The sequence below is a fragment of the Dendropsophus ebraccatus genome, chromosome 1, assembly GCF_027789765.1.
Source record: "Dendropsophus ebraccatus isolate aDenEbr1 chromosome 1, aDenEbr1.pat, whole genome shotgun sequence".
Taxonomy (NCBI): Eukaryota; Metazoa; Chordata; class Amphibia; order Anura; family Hylidae; genus Dendropsophus; species Dendropsophus ebraccatus.
In genome coordinates this window covers 25,277,761-25,297,654 of record NC_091454.1, presented here as the reverse complement: position 1 = coordinate 25,297,654, position 19,894 = coordinate 25,277,761, and the positions used below count along the sequence as shown (strand labels likewise).

General features: G+C 42.6%; 1 protein-coding gene across 2 annotated transcripts in view; it reads left to right on the top strand.

Moving 5' to 3' along the window:
- TNIP1 (TNFAIP3 interacting protein 1) overlaps nt 1-19,894 on the top strand; it is a 43,686-nt gene that overhangs the window by 8,449 nt on the left and 15,343 nt on the right. For both annotated transcript variants that reach the window (XM_069969122.1, XM_069969121.1), the window contains exons 2-7: nt 7,799-7,938; nt 10,383-10,526; nt 11,113-11,213; nt 12,461-12,529; nt 18,810-19,004; nt 19,470-19,564. In XM_069969122.1, coding sequence (XP_069825223.1) covers nt 7,839-7,938; nt 10,383-10,526; nt 11,113-11,213; nt 12,461-12,529; nt 18,810-19,004; nt 19,470-19,564 — 704 coding nt within the window. In that variant the 5' untranslated portion in view covers nt 7,799-7,838. The remainder of the gene's footprint in view (nt 1-7,798; nt 7,939-10,382; nt 10,527-11,112; nt 11,214-12,460; nt 12,530-18,809; nt 19,005-19,469; nt 19,565-19,894) is intronic.

The window sequence follows — 19,894 nt, the reverse complement described above, 5'->3', positions numbered from 1 at the left end:
TAGCGTTTGGAAGTAACTTATTAGTGGCGGTGTGTTGTAATAACACTTGGGAAACTGAAAAAGTTTCTAAGAGGATGGAGCCTGTGAAATCCCCAGCATTTCTGGAATACCGTATCTCATGCTCATGTTCACACAAAAAAACAAACAAGGAGACCACACATTTAGCATCATCATGACCCATGAAAGTCCCAGATTTGTTTGCTATACGACTGGGATTCACATACTTTCTTTGATGAAATGAAAGCGTGGCAGGATTCTGGGTGGTGTAATGGCCGTTCTTAGAAGACATCTCTACGCGTAACTTCCTCTTCTTTTTTTTAAAAAAATTCCAGAATTGGACATCCATCGCACTTTCAAGACGTTGTCGGCTTTAGAGCATTTCTAAATACCTTGTTGGGGGGTTCTGCTTTATTGTAGTTAGGCCCTTCATTCAACATCCTCATCTCTAGGCTGCTCCACAGAACCAATAATAAAGAGCATCTCCCTGTCTGGAGGATCCAGCACCTCCATGAATTACACAGACAAACCAAATATCTCAACTAGAACTGTGCAGTACCTCATTTCTCCAGCGGAGGTGCTGTGGAAAAAGTGAGCACTTGCTCCCAGGTTGATCAGTTTTATTATCTGGGATCATTTAAACCAGTAATGACTGTCCAAACACAAAATTTCACAAATTCACAGCTTATAGTACAAGCTACCAGTATAATTTAAGGCAGTGCTGTGGTTAACACGTTTGAGTAGAGTACCTTCTGTGTAGAGTACAAAACCTACACAATGTGATTTTTCTTTCAAAGTCTACAGTAATTTATTTAGTAACAGGTGATTTAGTTTTAAAGGTCCTGCTTGCTGTAAATCTGCTTGAAATCCCAGTGATCAACTGTAATCTTTAGAAGACCCCAGCAGAAGGTGTTCATTTCCCTGCAGTGCCACCACTGGACAAATGAAGCATTACACAGTTAATATGGACATCAGTTATGTCCCCTGTAAAAATACTGATTAAGAAAATGGGAGCTCTACAAGAATAAAAAGCAAAAATCACTTTTAGACCCCCTCTAAGAGTCTGAGCCAAAGACCACTATGGCAGGGGCTACTGGTATGTCCATGCGCTACATCTGGGATGGGGAACATTCAGCCCTCCAGCTGTTACAATACTACAATTCCCATCATGCCTGGACAGCCAAAGCTAAAGCTTTGGCTTTCCAGGCTTGATGTTAATATTAGTTTTGCAATAGTTGGAGGGCCGAGGGTTTCCTATTATTAGTGTTAAGATGTCTGGTTCGTAGAACCTGAACAATTTGGACATCCACTCAACATTATCAATTAGACTTGCCTAACCAATTGCTTTACTTATTACCAATCAGACTTGCCTAACTTTTTGGGTTCTCTGAACCTGAAGGCAAATGTTCAACATTTGACTCCTGGCGGGAGGAGAAGTTGGATGCCACCTTAGGAACTCCTGGAAAACATGGATACTCCAAATGTCGAGCATTCAGGTTCTAAGAATGTTGCCAAACCCAAACAGTTCAGCAAGTGCACTCAACACTAGAGATGAGCGAACCGGCCGAGGTTCGGGTTTGTATGAACCTGAACCCTCGGCTTCTGATTCCCGCTGTCTTCCCGCTCCGTGGAGAGGGTGGATACAGCCTGAAGACTGCCTGGAAAACTGGGATACAGGCGGTCCTCAGGCTGTATCTACCCTCTCCACGGAGTGGGCAGACAGCGGGAATCAGAGGCCGAGAGTTCAGGTTCATACGAACCCGAACCTTGGCCGGTTCGCTCATCTCTAGTCAACACTACCCATGAGTTGCCAAACCCGAACGCTCAACATTTGACTCATGGCTGCTTTAGAAGTCGGATGCTGCCCTAGGACTGCCAGGAAAACATGGATACAGCCTATGGCTATGTTCACACTACGTAAAAGTACGGCCATTGTACATTGCCTTATCTGTTATAGGATCCCGGATGGAGCGTATACACATCGTATACGCCAGACCCGCAAATAACTGACATGTCAGTTCACAAACAAGACCTGTCAGTTCACACAATGAAGCGAGTCCTATGGGGAGTTCTGATGCGGGCGAGCACTGATGCGCCCGCATCAGAACACTGCGGCCGGACAGATCATTCGGCCGGTACTTAAGTCACAGTCACGAAACGGCCGGTCTCTTTACTTTGTGTGAACATAGCCTATAGCTGTATCCATGTTTTCCAGGACTCCCTAGGGCAGCATCCAACCCGAGCATTCAGGTTCGGAAAACGTTGCAGAACAGTTGGGCAAGTCCACTCAGCAGTATTCCCCATCCATGCTTTAAAGCATGAGTCCTCCAGGACAAGAGGCACTCTTTATATCCTCTCTGCTTAATAGATGAGGACCCTAAAGAAGGAATCTAAATGGCGGAATCGCTCAGGGCATCATAACCTCTTTGGTATTACTCGGAAGTTGGAATTTCCCATTATTTCAGCTATCCTTGCATGGTTCCTTTCGGATACCTTGTGCATCCTCAGTGTTTCTTGGCTCCGAGTTATTAGATTGACATGAGATTAAAATTCTTTTGCCTGTAATCCCAGCCCTTTGTCATCTAATGGTTTATATGTCGGCCCTTTTAAAAATAGATTAAGCAGTAAAATTGGGAATTCCCAGCTTCCTCTTGCCTCGGCGCCTCCGTGCTGTTATCTGCCGTCCCTGACAGTCCGCCACTCATTTCTTCTGGCACTTACAGTAGATAGGCATTAATAATCCCGTCAGATGATTTACTATGTTATTACCTGTTAGGTTTTTATGTCATCAGTCTGTCGGCTAATATGATCACAGGGGAGAATCCCACCTAAAAAAAGACCTTCTGTGTAGAAGTGAAACTCTTCTCGTCGTGGTCTTGCGGTGATGCCGATTCTCTTACTTTACTCTAGAATAGGGGAATCTACCATGATTAAAACAAATGTGCCTTTTAGGCAAAAAAATAAAAATGATTGCAAGTTTCTCTATGAAAAGCTGCCGGTTAGTGTCATATATGTACATGTAAGAAAATTTTTGGAAATTTTTACTTTTTTAGGTAGTTACTAAGAACTAAGGTTGATCTTTGGCGTGACAACATCTTACCCCATGTATTTGACACTAGGGATGGGCAAAAATATGAAGTCCGTAGCACAATGGTCCTGGTGGGAAGGTGGCATACTATGACAGTGCTTTGACTGATGATCCTGGTGGGAAGGACCTTGGCTGGGTCCTTCCTGGAGGGATATCTGGCTAGTAATGTGTTTTGAGACTCTTAAGTGAGGCTCCACGGGCTCTTTTTTTTTTCATATCCATGTTTTTAAGGGAGCAATGCACCTAGGATTTGACTGCATTGAGCGCTTTAACCAGCAGCCGGCAGTGTTATCTTTGGCTGGTCTCCTTGAGATCTACTCTTGTGGGAAGTTGGCACACTATGACAGTGCTGTGATTGATGGTCCTGGTGGGAAGGTGGCATACTATGACAGTGCTGTGATTGATGGTTCTGGTGGGAAGGTGGCATACTATGACAGTGCTGTGATGAATGGTTCTGGTGGGAAGGTGGCATACTATGTCAGTACTGTGATTGATGGGACAGTGGCATACTATGGCAGTGCTGTGATTAATGGTCTTCATGGGATGTTGGCATACTATGCCCGTGCTGTAATTAATGGTCCTGATAAGATGGTGGCATACTATGACCGTGCTGTGATTGATGGTCCGTGTGGGATGTTGGCATACTATGACAGTGCTGTGATGAGAAATCAAGGATCCAAGAGTACGTTGGTATAATCGAATGGCAAAAATGGGGAAAGGTAGATGCACACATGTCAGCCATGAATCCCCAACCATGGCCCCCCAATACAGGTAAAGACGTTCCAACAACATCCACATAAAGAGAATCGTTCCATCTCTTTTAGAAATCCAAGTACATACCTGCTATGTTTCGATCAATCAGACTTGCTGAATAAAGACCCTACTTCAGGCATGGGAACCTTTGGCGCTCCAGAACTACAATTCCCATCATGCCTGGTGAGCCAAAGCTTTAATCTCTTTACCAGTGCTGTGATGGTAGTCACTGGTCTCTCTAATACAACCCATTCTGCCATCATTACATTGTGGACGTAGTTTGGCATTTCCGCTGATACTAAGGGCCCTATTCCACCGGACGATTATCGTTTGCATAATCGTTAACGATTAACGATTTCAAATACCTGAAAATGTTCACTCATTTCCATGGAACGATAATCGTTACTTATGATCGGATTTGCGATAGTTTTTTTTCTTCGCTATTGCGTTCGTATCGACTGCGAACAACCGAACGACGTCTTATTCAATGCGAACGATTTGCGAACGAGCAATGATAAAAATAGGTCCAGGTCTTAAGACCTTATTTCACGGAACGATTATCGGCCGCTACGGACGATAATCGGCCCGTGGAATAGTGTGCAACGATCAGCCGACATCGTTCATGTTGGCTGATCGTTGCAGTCGCTTGTTTTTCAACATGTTGAAAAACAAGCGACTGATATAGCAGCGATCTTCTGCCGTCGCTCTGTTGAATAGGAGCATCGGCAGCAGACGCTGCTGTATCCTATGGGCTGCCCGGACAATCAGCGATCACCCGGGCAGCCCCCCCGCAGCTCCCTGCCGCCCCCTCCCGCACTCACCCGCTCGCTGCAGCTGCGTTGCACCCGCAGCGAGCAGGATACGAGGAGCAAACGAGCGCTGAGAGCGCTCGTTTGCTCCTGTAGACGGGTGGTGGAATAGGGCCATTATAAAGCGATCAACGATTTCTCGTTCGGTCGTTAATCGTTAACTGCTATTCAAACGAACGATTATCGTTTAGAATCGAACGATTTTACGATAATCTGAACGATAATCGTCCAGTGGAATAGGGCCCTAAGGGTGTCCATATGTGTCGGCTATATGGCGTCTCTTTTTGTATTATTCATGATATAATCGCATTAATGAAGGTGACGGATTCCGATGGGAAGCAATACCAATTCTAGTTCCCCTTTAAGCAGGCTGTGTAGCACGTGTGACTAGTTTGGCACATACTGAATATAATAATTATTCTGTCAGATGCACGAAAGTGACCTGTGCGGGGGGATGGGAAGGGGATGAGCAAAGCTTTACTATATAGACGACTCTATTCCTCCAGCCCGCAGCAAGATTCTCTCCAGAAAGTCATGTCTGCTCTCAGTTAGGAAATACCCCTTTCATAGCTGTGCACAGGGTGCGGAGTGGGGGGGGGGGGGGGTCAATTAAAAAAAAAAAAACAGTCTAGGATAACAATGTTCCTGTTTTTTGGTTTCTCTTGGATATACTTGGTCTTAAAGGGATTTTACGGGATTAGAAAAACATGGCTGCTTTCTTGCTTATTAATAAAGGTGGGGGGGGGGCAAGGTATTTAGTTGTCGTAGACCAATTTAGCATTTGTATCCAGCTATTGTCAGTAGATTCTTTGTGTATATACAGTTTGCCATGTTAGTCTGTAACAGGGATGGGGAATCTTCGGCCTTCCAGCTGTTGCAACACTACAGTTCCCATCATGCCTGGACAGCCAAAGCTTTAGAGGGTCAAAGGTTCCCCATCCCTGGACTATAAGACCCAGTGACCCATGTCAGCATATTATTGAGTCGTTCATGACTTGGCTATGTGTCACACTCTATTTCCCGATGAGGAGTCATCTCCATCATTCTTAAAGGATTTCCCCTAGACCAATATTCCTATGGGGGATTTTCACTCTGACTAGCGCAGAACTCTAGAGAAGTACAGAAGTCATCCATTTATCCATTGTCTGTATGTTGACACTCCCGGTAGTATATATTAAAGGGGTAGTTCACAATTTTTTTTTTTATTTTAAATCAACTGGTGCCAGAAAGTTTCAGATATTTGTAATTTACTTCTATTAAAAAAAAAATCTAAATTTTTTTCAGTACTTATGAGCTGCTGTATGTCCTGCATGAATTATTTCCTGTCTAGAGAGCAGGAGAGGGTTTTCTATGGGGATTTGTTACTGCTCTGGACAGTTGCTGATATGGACAGAGTGGCCGCTGAGAGCACTGTGTCAGACTGGAGAGAATACACCATTTCCTGCAGGACATACAGTAGCTGATAAGTACTGGAAAATTTGAGATTTTTTTAATAAACGTAAATTAGAAATCTCTGCCACTTGCTGGGACAAGTTGATCTGAAAGAAAACATTTTTTACTGAACTCCCCCTTTAATTTTTAGCCTGATACTGCACTACTGATACAGCACCAAAACAGTCATGGATGGCGTACTTGAGTTGGCTCTCTAGCAGCGTTGGTGTCGAGGACAGGCCCTATGGCCGTGATTCTCCGTGCAGGAGGCTGCTGTATGTCGTAGAGTGGCCATCTCCAACACTCTCAGCTTCATTAGAACGTACATACAGCTTCCTGGGCATTTTGCAGTGTTTGGTTCCCTTTAAGAAGCCTTAGGACATGACTGGGAATTTAATAAGTCAAGCCAGGGTACTGCCTGTCAGCTCTGTGCTGACGACTGGGGCAATAACCCCAAAACAGCCGTCTACAGGTAGGTAGCTTCCCCATTCTAACTTGGCTTATTAAATCCCCAGTCGTGTTTTAAGGCTTCTTAAAGGAATCAAACACTAACTTGAAAAGGTGGTGTTAGAGAGCTGCTTTTTATATTCTTCTTCTTACCAGAATTCCCAGTGGACCATGAATGGCCAAATCCCAGTGAGGGTTTTTGAGATCCATCAACAATCTAAAGTTTCGTTCACATCATTTTTTATTTTATTTTTTAATGTTCTGTTCCGATGCAGAATAATCATGCACAATAGGGCAATCTGAGCATTCTTGTTTAGCTGAAGGTCCAGGACTAGCCTAAAGGAGTTATCTGAAGAAAATCCAAGTAATTTCAGAGCGAATAGATAGAAAGTAGTACCTCGACCCCTCTGTTGGGTTACTGCTGGGACTACTTTGATTAGGCCATCCTTCTAACAAAAGTCATTATTCAAAAATAAAAAAACACAGATACTTTCTTGCAGAAACAGCACCACCCCTGTCCTCAGGTTGTGTGTGGTATTACAATTCAGCTCCATTCACTTCAAGAACAGGCTGATACCTTTATATATATATGAGCAGAGGTGTCTATGTATAGTTATAATGTCTACCTGTAGTTGTATGTTGCTGGCTGCCCAACTGGTGACTTATCTACAAGGACAGATATGAAGGCTCCCACCATTTCTACGGTGCTGATAACCGGCTGGGGAAACTTCCTGGTGATAACATGTACCATTAGATAAGAGAACTTCTGCATTTACTTGGGGACAATGAGATCTCTCTGTTCTTTTGGAAACTCCAACTATTTATGACCGACCTGCTCCAGGTTAATGTGCCCTACGCTTTCTGCCCCCCCTAAGGTCCCCTCGGGTGCCCCCCACAATGGCAGACCAGGCACTTGTGTGTGTGTGTGTGTGTGTATATATATATATATATATATATATATATATATATATATATATATATATATATATATATATATATATATAAATACATATACCATCCATGGTGGTCTGCTTTACCCCATAGACTTTAACAGGTTGTACACTATCGGCAAATTGCAGCAGCCCACTAACTCTTTATATGAGCCGTACCTTTAGCCTTCTCCAGTTGGCATTTCTCCGGCAAACACTGATTCCTAGGCAAGTAAGCGAGAACTACCGTATATACGTTATTATTGTTTACCGCTATATTGTTTACACTTTTTTATGATTTTTAGAGATATAGAGATCAATGTGTGTTCTCCTTTCTCTTGTAGAAATGTAAGATCACCCTATGTCGGATGTGTAGCTGATTGAATGGAAGGCAGAAGTCCCTACAGAATATATGATCCAGGTGGCAGTGCCCCCAAGTTCATGGATGGTCAGCCGGAACGCATGGCAGGATTCCCTAGTCTTGGTAAATAACTCCTGTACAGAGTGTGTTCATGTTTATGGTTCACTATAAGGGTAGGGTCACATGTAGCTAAGTGAATCCTGAAAAAATACCCCTTTTAATATATTAAAGGGGTATACCTCTCAAATGAAAGGTTTAATATGTTACAGCCTATTCTCACCTTTCCACGCTCCCCCAGTTTCCTCCTGCGTCATCTTCGGGCTCTGGTTGAATAATCCCACCGTCACTTCCGAGATGGACTCATCTGGCAGTGAGAGCCTGCTCAGCCAATCACTGGCCGCGGCGCTGTCCCGTCTCAGTCAGCGATTGGCTGAGCAGGCTGTGACTGCCAGATGAGTCCATCTCAGAAGTGAAGGTGGGATCATTCAGCCGGGGAGCGAAGATTACGTAGAAGAACACTGGGTAGCGTGGAAAGGTAAGAATAGACCGTTTGTTATGTTCTCCCCAAGGGCAGCAACATATGAAAAGCTTAAAGGGGTTGTTCACCAAAAATGTTTTTCTTTCAAATCAACTGGTGCCAGAGATTTGTAATTTATTTCTATAAAAATAAAATCTTGAGTCTTCCAGTACTTATCAGCTGCTGTATGTCCTGCAGGAAGTGGTGGTTTGTTTCGAGTCTGACACAGTGCTCTCTGCTGACATCTCTGTTTATGTCAGGAACTGTCCAGAGCAACAGCAAATCCCCATAAAAAAAAATTCTCCTGCTCTCTAGACTGTAAAGAATACACCACTTCCTGCTGGACATACAGCAGAGGATAAGTACTGGAAGACTTGAGATTTTGTCATAGAAGTAAATTACAAATCTCTGGAACTTTTTGGCAAAAGTTGATTTGAAAGAAAAAAAAATGTTGGTGAACAACCCCTTTAATTTCAGCTGACTATCCGGTTAAAACATCTTGGCTATATTATCCTGTAGCTATGGCACCTATACATTTTAGTCCTCTGGGTGGCGCAGCTCTCTTTATCTCACTATGGAACCCCAAGCCTTGGCATGTGCGCAAATGTACCTGATGGTGATGCCCGCTCTATTCCTTGAAAAATCGATGACGTCTTACAGACTTACAGCCTTTAAAAACCTCTCCTAAGGCTAGGTTCACACTGCGTTTTGAGCATCCGTTTAACGGATCCATTTTTTGCAAAAAAAACGGATGCATTTGTGTGCATCCGTTTTTCCATTGACTTCCATTATTTAAAAAAACGGATGCGTTTTTTTGGCGCACAATAAAGTACTGTTGACACTACTTTTTTGACTGTTAAAAAAAACGGATCCGTTAAACGCATGCTGAAAACGCAGTGTGAAACTAGCCTAATAGTCATTCACACATATAGAGGACTAGTTCTGCATGGTCTAGGGATGTGATCATGAGGGATTTTCCTTTCCTTCCATTCAGTACATACACTACAGGCGGCCATTCCCAATCCACAAATATAGACTTTACAGGCTCAGTTGCCCCTAGCAACCAATCAGATTCCACCTTTCATTTTCCAAAGAGTCTGTGAGGAATGAAAGGTGGAATCTGATTGGTTGCTAGGGGCAACTGAGCCAGTTTCACTTTACACCATGTTTGATTAATCTCCCCTTTTATGTATTGTCTCTTTACAAAGACTATATAGCTGTTTAGTTGAGATGGCGGTAGCAACTATTTCTGCCAAAGTTTCGGTTACTGACACTTACCAAAACTACAATTCCCATCATGCCTGGACAGCCAAAGCTTAAAGGGGATATCCAGCGCTACAAAAACATGGCCACTTTCCCCCCTCTCTTGTCTCCAGATTGGAAGGAGTTTCAAACTCAGTTCCATTGAAGTAAATGGAGCTTAATTGCAAACCACACCTGAACTGGAGACAAGAGAGGGGGAAAAGTGGGCATGTTTTTGTAGCGCTGGATAAACCCTTTAAGCTTTAGCTGTCCAGGCATGATGGGAATTGTAATTTTGCAACAGCTGGAGAGCCGCAGATGAAGGGAAAGGATGAGTAAAAGTAGGAAACCATTCATGATGTGACCTATCCAAAACCACAATTGGAATTATCCTTACTCTCCAATTCCCCTTTTCTTTTTAGCTGGAATTTTTTTTTTCAGTCAAGGGATTGTGTACAGTATTTTTTTTTTACTAGCAATATCTGATATAAAATACTATACTATACTATAATACTATACTTACCTCCATCTTACCCTGTCCTAAGTAACCCCCTGATGTTATGGACCCCATAGAGAGTTGTCTGTGCTTACTAGGCACCTTTATAAGCCATATATACTTCACATAAACCCATAATCCATTACAAACCAAATTGCTGTTACCTGTTACACAAGCCGCTCATTGGTTTCCTTTCTCCTCCTGCACTTTCTCTTTCTATTCTCCTCCATGTGCCGTTATATGCCTCTCCCCTCCCTCACTCCCAGCACTATCCCTCCCTCAGTCTGACCCTCTCTCCATTCACCACCATAGGTGATCTACTGGAAGAGTCACAGAACGTAGCCCACAATCTCCGACAGAAAACAGAAGCCCTGATAAAAGACACCCGGGATCTGCAGTCTTCTTCTTCATCTTCAGCAAATCCTCATGCTCCATTTACTGGGAACATGAGCAAAGGTGAGTCTACGCTCAGTAGAGGGTTCACTAACTTTAATACAGGTATCGCCGACTGTCTGAGATCCATAGCATTATATACATAATAGAAGGTACATGTGGTCTTTGCATTGGGGGTCTCCATCTCTTCTAGATTCTATATAGTAATGTATTGGGGCACAAGACAAATATAGAATTAAGCTTTTCCGACAGGTTTCCATTCCTGTTTGGAAGTCAGAATATTGCATCGTGGTGCGCTGCTTTATCCTATGTGCAGAATAGTGTGTGTGTGTGTGTGTATATACAGTATATGTATATATATATATAATATAAATATATATATATATATATATATATATTTATATATACTATGTGTATATATATATCAGTGGGTTATAGATGGATTACATTACACAGTCTAGAGAGTCTCCTTTCCAGTATGAAGGGTAAAGACACACATGGCTGATCTCCAGTATAACATTGTATTGGGGTAATTTATTCCTGTTGATAATAGGGCAGATCATCCAGTGAATACAGATAGGTGACATTATAGATTATCTACCGTTTGCATTGTTGATGTACTCACATATATATTTTATTAACATTTCAGTGCAGGAAAAAGCAGAAGATTTTTTGCATGTGGAGCTGTCAGACGTGAAAGATACAGAATCTGATGTTCGCTCCACTGTCGCACCCAAAAACCCGGCAAGTGTAAGTAGACTTTTATTTATTTTTATTTATTGTAAGGTTTAACTTTCCCTCTGCAATACCATATATAAGTATGTGGGAGGAACTGGTATATTACAGCGCATACATTTACTTATACTAGTGCAGAGACCTCGATCCCAGCAATGTGTTGAAGGGGTACTCAACTGGTGTCAGAAAGTGCCAGGGATTTGTAATTTACTTCTATTAAAAAAATCTCCAGTATTCCAGTACTTATCAGCTGCTGTATGTCCTGCAGGAAGTGGTGTATTCTTTCCAATCTGGAGAGCAGGAGAGGTTTTCTATGGGGATTTGCTGCTGCTCTGGTGGACAGTTCCTGACATGAACAGAGGGGGCAGCAGAGAGCACTGTGTTGGACTTGAAAGAATAGACCTGCTCCTGCAGGACATACAGCAGCTGATAAGTACTGGAAGACTTTATTAGAAGTAAATTACAAATCTCTGGCACTGTCTGGTAACAGTTGATTTAAAATAGCTCCCCTTTAAAATAAAATTGTCAGCAGGTTAGACAAATCCAACCTCCTGATAGCCCTTTACAGCGTCGGGGACGCCAAGGAGGAATGAATGTGTCTTACAGTCTGCTCTACACAATGCTCTATTCTGCCACCTCTGTCCGTGTCAGGAACATGCAGTAGCAAATCCCTATAGCAAACCTCTCCTGCTCTCCAGACTGGAAAGAATACAGCACTTCCTGCAGGACATACAGCAGTTGATTAGTACTGGAAGACTTGAGATTTTTTAATAGAAGTAAACTACAAATCTCTGGCACTTTCTGGCACCAGTTTGAAAGTTGTTGTTTTTTTTTTTCTTTTTTTTGCTGGAGTTCACCTTTAATATAAGGTGGTACTGTCTGTGAAAGCACCCAGTACAGGCAGGAGGGGTGTTACTCCATTATATAAAGATTTATGTAGCAATAAACAATCACTCCTGAATATTGGTTCCTATGTGAACCCCTGGAAAACATACAGTGATCCTGCAGCCAGCACCATCTAAAGACACACTATAGGGATAGCTACACCCCATACAAAAGATATCATGGAGCCCATGGAGGTGCAGAATGGATCGAGGCTGCCGCAGGTTTTATATCTACATGATAAGTGTCCCTGTCATGTCGCAGAGCCCAATCTGTGGAACAAGTCGGGAGAAGCATGTGACTAAGCGCGTGTGGCTTACCCACTGGTGCTATAAAGGAACCAAGGAAGTCGTCTTTATGGAGTATTTATTCTATTTTAGGGATCTTCATCGGAATTCGACATCCTGGACGCCAGTGAGAAAAGAAGATCTCCTGAATCCAGACAGTCGGTGAGTACTGCAGGGGTTCAGCTATCGACTTTTTCTCTTTCTAGTAGTCTGAAATGTGTTGACTTTTATCTATATGCTGTGTAGGGTGGGAAACACCTAGTTCCCCTCTCGCTGTCTGTGCAGTTACATGCACAGACATCAAGCAGGGAGCTGCGGGAGGGGCTGCCTGGAAGACCTTAGGCCCGCATCCAGCTTCTTCAGCCACCGGTAGTCAAATGCAGAGCGTTCAGGTTCAGACAGACCCTAACGTACTTGAGGTTCGCTCAGCTCCATTTCTTCTATGTAAGGTTCTATTTCTGCACGTTGTCCTTTTATACCCATGCGAGAAGCCGTGGGAAAATTATATTTACATAGTTCTCTGCTGACTAGGCACTTTTTAGCAATCGGCACTTAAAGGCTTTGTCCATGTTCTGAAAATGAAGCGTTAAGCAAATTTGCAAGTAACAACAAACAACACCTACTTCAAACCTTAAAGTGTCACTGTCGGTAAAATTTTTATTGCAGAAATCAATAGTACCGGTGATTTTAAGAAACTTTGTAATTGGGTTTATTAGCCGAAAAATGAATTTTTATCATGAAAAAGCAGTTTGAAGCTCTCCCCCCTGTATTCATGGTTTTCCTATGGAGAGAGAAAGTAAAAGCAGCAAAACGGGACAACAAAGAGTTAAATTACATTCACATCCAGGCTCTCTCCTCTGACAGTCACCACTTACCTCTCTGACATCTAATTAGGGCTCTGAATAGCTCCCCCCATGAGCAATCCTTTGTTCTCTGCTCTCAGCTGCCAGCTAATCTCGCTCCTTCCCCCTCCCCCCTCCCCTCTTCATAGACCAGACAGATCCCACTGATTAAAAAACAGTCGAGATTTCCTGATTCTGAGCAGTGGATGACAGAAAGGAGAGGAGGGGGGACCTGGGAAAAGGCTTTTTACATGCAGATAATGGCATTTTTCGGCTAATAAACCCAATTACAAAGTTTCTTAAAATCGCCTGGACTATTGATTTCTGCAAAAAAAATGTTAACGACAGTGACACTTTAAGCAAATTTGCAAATAATAACAAACAACACCTACTCGCTCCTATTTGTGGTCAGACCCTCCATGATTATATACTTATCCTCTTTACTTTGGTCAACCACATAATCTTTAAGGCATCAGCTGTGTTGGTCAAGTCACTTTTTTTTTTTGACCACTAACTTCAATGAGGAATACCAATGACTATAAAAATCAAATGTGAAAACCACCATCAGGGTTTTGCGTGTGATACTGACGTTCAGTTTTTCCATAGGATCTGTTCGAAGAATACTTCTAAAAGAAGTACCCCCTTTTTGCCATATATTGCCTGTGTTCCTGCAGTGTCATCTGTTTCATCCCAGCTCTGTTGTATCCATACCTTTCATTACTGTATCTTGGTTATGTGACATCTGATCAGCTACCCATCTTGACTTTCAGATTTGAAACTGATGTTTTTCTCTTTTACATCTTCTATCAATCCCATGATGCCTCAGCACAGCGTCACATGGGCAGCTAAAGCCAATGTCATCTCTTCCTGCTGTGTGTAATAATAATCCCTAAACAATCTGAGACTGTAAGTATACAGTCAGATACATTATAAGGCTATGTTCACATGCAGTATTAGACCGGCCGTTCCATGACCCGGCCGGGTTGCGTAACGGCCGGTCTCTGAAAAGATCATCCCGGCTGGTACTGCAGTACCGGCCGGATGATCTTTCGAGCCGCAGAGTTCTGATGCGGGCGCATCCGTCTGCGCCCGCATCAGAACTCCCCACAGCACACTATGGAGTTTGCGGCTGCAGCCGCTCGCTCCGCAGTGTGCTCTGAGGCTGCAGAAAACTGACATGTCAGTTCTTTGCGGTGCCGGGATCCCATAGAAGATAAGGCAGCGTGTGCTTTCGTACAAAGTACGGCCGTTGTTGCCGTTGATTGCAACAACGGCCGTACTTTTACAAAAAGATACGCTGTGGGAACATAGCCTAACTGTGTGACAGGAGCTGTCAAGTCAATGTCAGTAACTGTGATGGGAGTTTCTATCCTTGCGGCTTCATCATACGGGATTTTCTGCTGTCTGAGAGCACATAAACACATGTAAATTCCAGGGGGTCACCATGAGATCACATAAACGTTTTAGAACATATGCATGCCACGAATGCCCGCCTCTATGAGGTTAAGAAAACAGCTTTTCTGGAAGACTTGAGCTAGCAATGTACATGGGGTTGAATTCTGCTGGACCTGCATCAATAAGCTGAACACCATCTGGCTCCCATAACCATATGTATATATATATATATATATATATATATATATATATATATATATATATATATATATATATATATGTATAGAGAGAGAGATGATGTTGCAGTATTTTTGGTAATTCTTTATCTATTTTTATATTGTCTTTGACCTATCGTGCTCACCATAATGTGGCACATATCAGACTACACGAACATTTTGTTCCTGAGTGGTTATTGTTTCCTTTTTACTGGTCGGCAATGTTGTGTAAGTCCAGGATACATTTCCTTATTGTGCAATTGTGTAGTTTTTTTGGCTTTAGGTTTGCTTTAATATACGTCGCTGACTCACTTTGTGGTATTGCAGGTATTAGTGAGTCAGTCCTGTATGGGGCTTTCTAATATTATGCGATGCTCTGGTGATGAGCTTATAATAGTACAATAGCTTGGTCATCGAGGAATAAGTCATGTGCATATATATACAAGCTGAGCCAACGTTACTCATATTTTCTGGCCAGAGCTCAGTATGGTTGCAGGGTTATGTAGCGGCACATGTGGATTATTGATTGAGATAGATCCAACATTTTTGTCTGATAAGATATATTACACGGTTTCTTCTATTATCTTGTATTATTGGTCTATGCAGAGTTTGTTGGAATGACAGTGCCTTTTTAAAGTGTACATGCACTTTAGGGTAACTTTTCAGGGTTAGCTTTCCTATGTGCTCAGGAGTAGTAGCACTATTGCTGTCCATTATAAATTTGTATTTGCCATTTTTCACCAGTCTTCTCCTCTGTAGGCATCTCTACTTTTCAGTTATCCTTCAGTTAGTAGACAGAGACTAGCTACTATGATTTATTCCATAAGCTACACACATAAAAGAATGGATCCTGCTCCACTTTATTTGCAGAGCACATCCTCCAAAGCAGCAGCATGGAGAACATTATAGAGAAGTGCTAAGCAGTTTAGTCTGTGGATCAACCAAAGGAGTGAGAGCTAATACTCATAGTAAGCTTGTGTACTCACTCTGCCACTCCGCTGCTCTCCCTCCCTTTTCCAAAGACTTGTATGGGCAGCATGTAACTGGTCCCTCAAAGAGATGCTAGTCCATTTTGCAAACACAAGAAAGCTAAAGGTGTATTTCACACATTAGGGGGGTAAGTGTGATAACATGTGGGGTTTGACTACTGCAACCTCATGGGATCTCCAGAATGGGCCTGTGATTCCATTGTTTTTAATAGAGCTGTGGGTCAGCTCATGCATCCATTCATACCCTATAATAGCTATGTACAACACTCAGCAGCTATCCCCAACAGCTCCATAGATAATGATGGGAATGCCAGTGATTGATCCAATTCTACACAAAATAAAGGTGTTGCTGCCCTGTTCTGTAGAGGAGCAATCACATAGGGGGTAATGGAGGTCAGAATACCCCTTCAAGGGGAAGCTTAATCAGTGGAGAAAGTGGCATTTTTATATGGTAAGATATATTATAAAATTTCCTATATCTCGTTGACCTATAAGGTTGAAACAACTGCAACAATGTATTGCTTTATTTTTTTTTTCTTTTTTGTTATGCTGTATGAAAGAGCAACACGGAAGAGAGATTGGTATTGCTGATGTGTTCAGATAATGGTGAGAGAAACATTAAAGGGGTTTTCCTGTAATGAAAACCTATCACTTACCCACAAGGTACACGATTAGTGGGGGCCCGACTGACGAGTGAACTCCCCAGCGGTCAGACCCTTGTCGCCTTTCCTGTGTTTATTCTGGGAAAATCCCTTTTACATATTACAGTTACATAACCAGAAGCATTAAGGAATTTATTGAAATACACGAGAAAAAAATTATGAAATATTTTCAGCTTTCACAATTCGCGTTCTGCTGTAACATTTTGGACTTGTTTTTCTGGATTTCCTTAGTAGGAAGTTCTGATTTGTTTTGCAGATTTTTTTTTTTGCAGTGTTGTGTAATATATTTACAAGATTATTATTATTTATTATTATTATTATTATTATTATTATTATTTTATTCTTTTTAATGTGTTCATTTGCATAAGAGCAGAAGTTACTTGTAATTAAAGGGGTTTACTAAAATGATAAAATCTTATCTGCTTTCTTCCTGAAACAGCGCCACTCTTGCTCTCAGTTTTGCAGCTCAGTTTTATTGAATTGAATGGATTAGAGTTGTAATACTACAAACAACCTGAGAACAAGAGTGGTACTGTTTTTGAAAGAAGGTGACTAACACCAGCATGTTGGTACCGTAATGTTCTTTTTATTCTGCATTGTGCAATCCATTGAGAGCACAGAAACCCATGTAAATTCCAGGGGGTCATCGTAAGGTCACATGACCCTAGGTACACACTTTCATGTTTTTTCTTACATGAATAAACCGGCAAGGGGATGCCAGTGCCGCGGTCCCTTTTTTGAACTGTTGCCCGGTTCCCATGCACGACGCCGGTCTATTCCCGAGCAGCAGCGCGGCATGAAGCACTGGGGGTGGGCCTGCCGTCCCCCAGTGTGGGGATCTCCCCTCTGTGACGCGGCTCCATTGATTCTATTGGGGCCGCGTCACAGAGGGGAGGGTGTTTCGTCACATTGGGGGACACCCCCACTGCTTCATGCCGCGCTGGTGCCTGGAAATAGACCGGCACCATGCATGGGAACTGGACAGTGGTTCAAAAAAGGACTAGAGCGCCGGCATCCCCGCGCCGACGCCTAGTGATACATTTGCTTTAAGAACATATAGATCCCCTCTATGATGCAGTTAAGAGAGTATTTAGCATTTCCTCCTGGAAATATGGCGTATCTATATACAGTCGGCAAAGAGTAGACCGTGACCAACTGTGCAGGGCCACACCTCCTTGACAAGGAAAATGGCACCGCCCAGTTGTCATATTTATTTATACATTTCCAGGAGGACAGACAGAGGGACAGCAGAACACAGAGTTCTAACATAGGAATCTCTAGAATTGTTAATTCATAGGAAACACAGATAACTAGAACGGACATGTCAGGAGAGGGGATGGGGGCTTTCATAGTCACATGCTAGTACCCATAAGCCCCCATCACTTTATGTAAAAGGAAAAAAAAACAACCCGCGACAGATGTTTGCACATGTTCCAGCCATTCTTTTCATACGGTATAGTGTTACGGCACCTTCTCTGTTGGAGGAACTGGGTTTTTCCATGATTTCACAATGAAAGTATGTGCGGCTTTTTTTTTTTTTATGAAGTAAAATATTGTTTCTGTTCTGTATTTTGTGTCTGAGTCCTCAGTCTATTATTTACTCCACAATATGTCTATGGCGGCTTTCAGCACAAAACAACGTGGCCCCATGTGACCGAGAAGTCTCAAGAATTCAGAACTATAACTAGAAGTCTCTCTCTATCTAACTATATCTTTATTTTACCATCGATGGAGGTGTTTTAGGGTTTGTATTCTGCATTGTGAGTTGTAATTTTTATAACGCCCTTATTAAAGGGGTATTCCAATCTAGGCTTGTTATTCCCCATCCATAAGCGGTGCTGGGGGTCTGACCACATTGGGCCCACACCATTCCCAATAACAGAAATGGTTAATAAAGTAAATGAAGACTGTGAAATTGGAAAATGTGGCTATCTTCTTGCAGAAACAGCGCCACCCATGTCAATTGGCTGTGTCTGGTATTGCAGCTCAGCCCTATAACACAAGGCTATCTATCTATCTGCTTTTATGATCGGTGAGGTTCTCAGCTCCCGATCCATCACCAGCATTCTCGTAGAGTCTAAAACAGTATACAATAAGCTTACAAGCTCCCCCTAGTGGTGGCAGCAAAATTTCTGCATTTTATTTTTAAGCAGTGGTGTGTGAGATTTGGAGATTTGTACACTACACTAAAGCCCGGCTGCATTGATTTGAATGTTCATGAGATGCAATACCAGACACAACCTCTGGACAAGAGTGGCGCTGTTCTTAGAAGGAAACAGCCATGTATTCCTCAACTTGTACATCCTCTTTAATCTACGTCTTTTTTTTTTTTTTTGTAGAATCCTGGATCCAGTGCCCAGAATGACGAGGACAATCTGCGCCATCACCTACAACGTATGGAGAGTTCCCTCAGCCTGTTTGCTGAGGAGTCGGACCGGAACCGGCTTCTTAACCACATGAGCCGCCTGGTGCTGGAGTTTAACCGTCTGGCGAATAAAGTGCACAAGAATGAGCAGCGGACATCGGTGTTACAGGTACGGGGACGTCTTGGTTGTGGTTACATCTAGGAGCTCCTGGGTGTATTAATGTGACTTATTGGAATACATTGGGTTTTATCACCATATGATGACACAGTTCTAAATATTATATCCAGCAGCAAAACAGATAGCTAAAGTTACCAAAGTCTGAATGTTGAGGACCCAACAACTCCTGCTTTACACAGACTGCACTTCACCTGTAATGCATCATTCCACCTGCGGGGGCACTGCAGGGAAAGTAAACACTTGTTACCAGGCTTCCCCAAATTTTACACCTATCTCAGTAAGAGGATACCCTAATGATCAGCTTATAATAGACAGTATAACTCTTCGTAAGACAGCTTAGCTTAACCACATTACCTAGATTTATTGAGATATTTAGATATAGTTTTATCACTTTAGAGGAGTCTGTGATGTCATGAGCTTGGTATGTGAAAATCCTATGTCTGTCCACCTTTGTAGACATTGTGCGAGCAGCTGAGAAAGGAGAATGAGGATCTACGGTCTAAACTGGAGGTGGACTGGAATCAGAGAAACCAGGCAGAGCAAGAGCTGAGGTGAGAGACTGTCTCGCTTCTGACTTGTCTGTCACTTTAAAAAAAAAAAATGACATTTTGTAGAGACACGTTTTGATTGGTTGGGGTTTGGGTGATGACTAGATTGAATTGGGTGACTCTGTACATATGACTGAGATGGTCTCAGAATGAAAGTCTAATGGGTTGTTTTGATTGTGGGTAGAGAAGATCTTTTCACATCAGATTGTGACCCTATTAGAGTTACACTATAATAAGATGTGTACAACCTGCACTACCCTAAAATGATCTGTAGGGGGAGCCCTGACACCACAAAATACATCTCCTGCAGACGTTTTTAGTACTTATGTTATA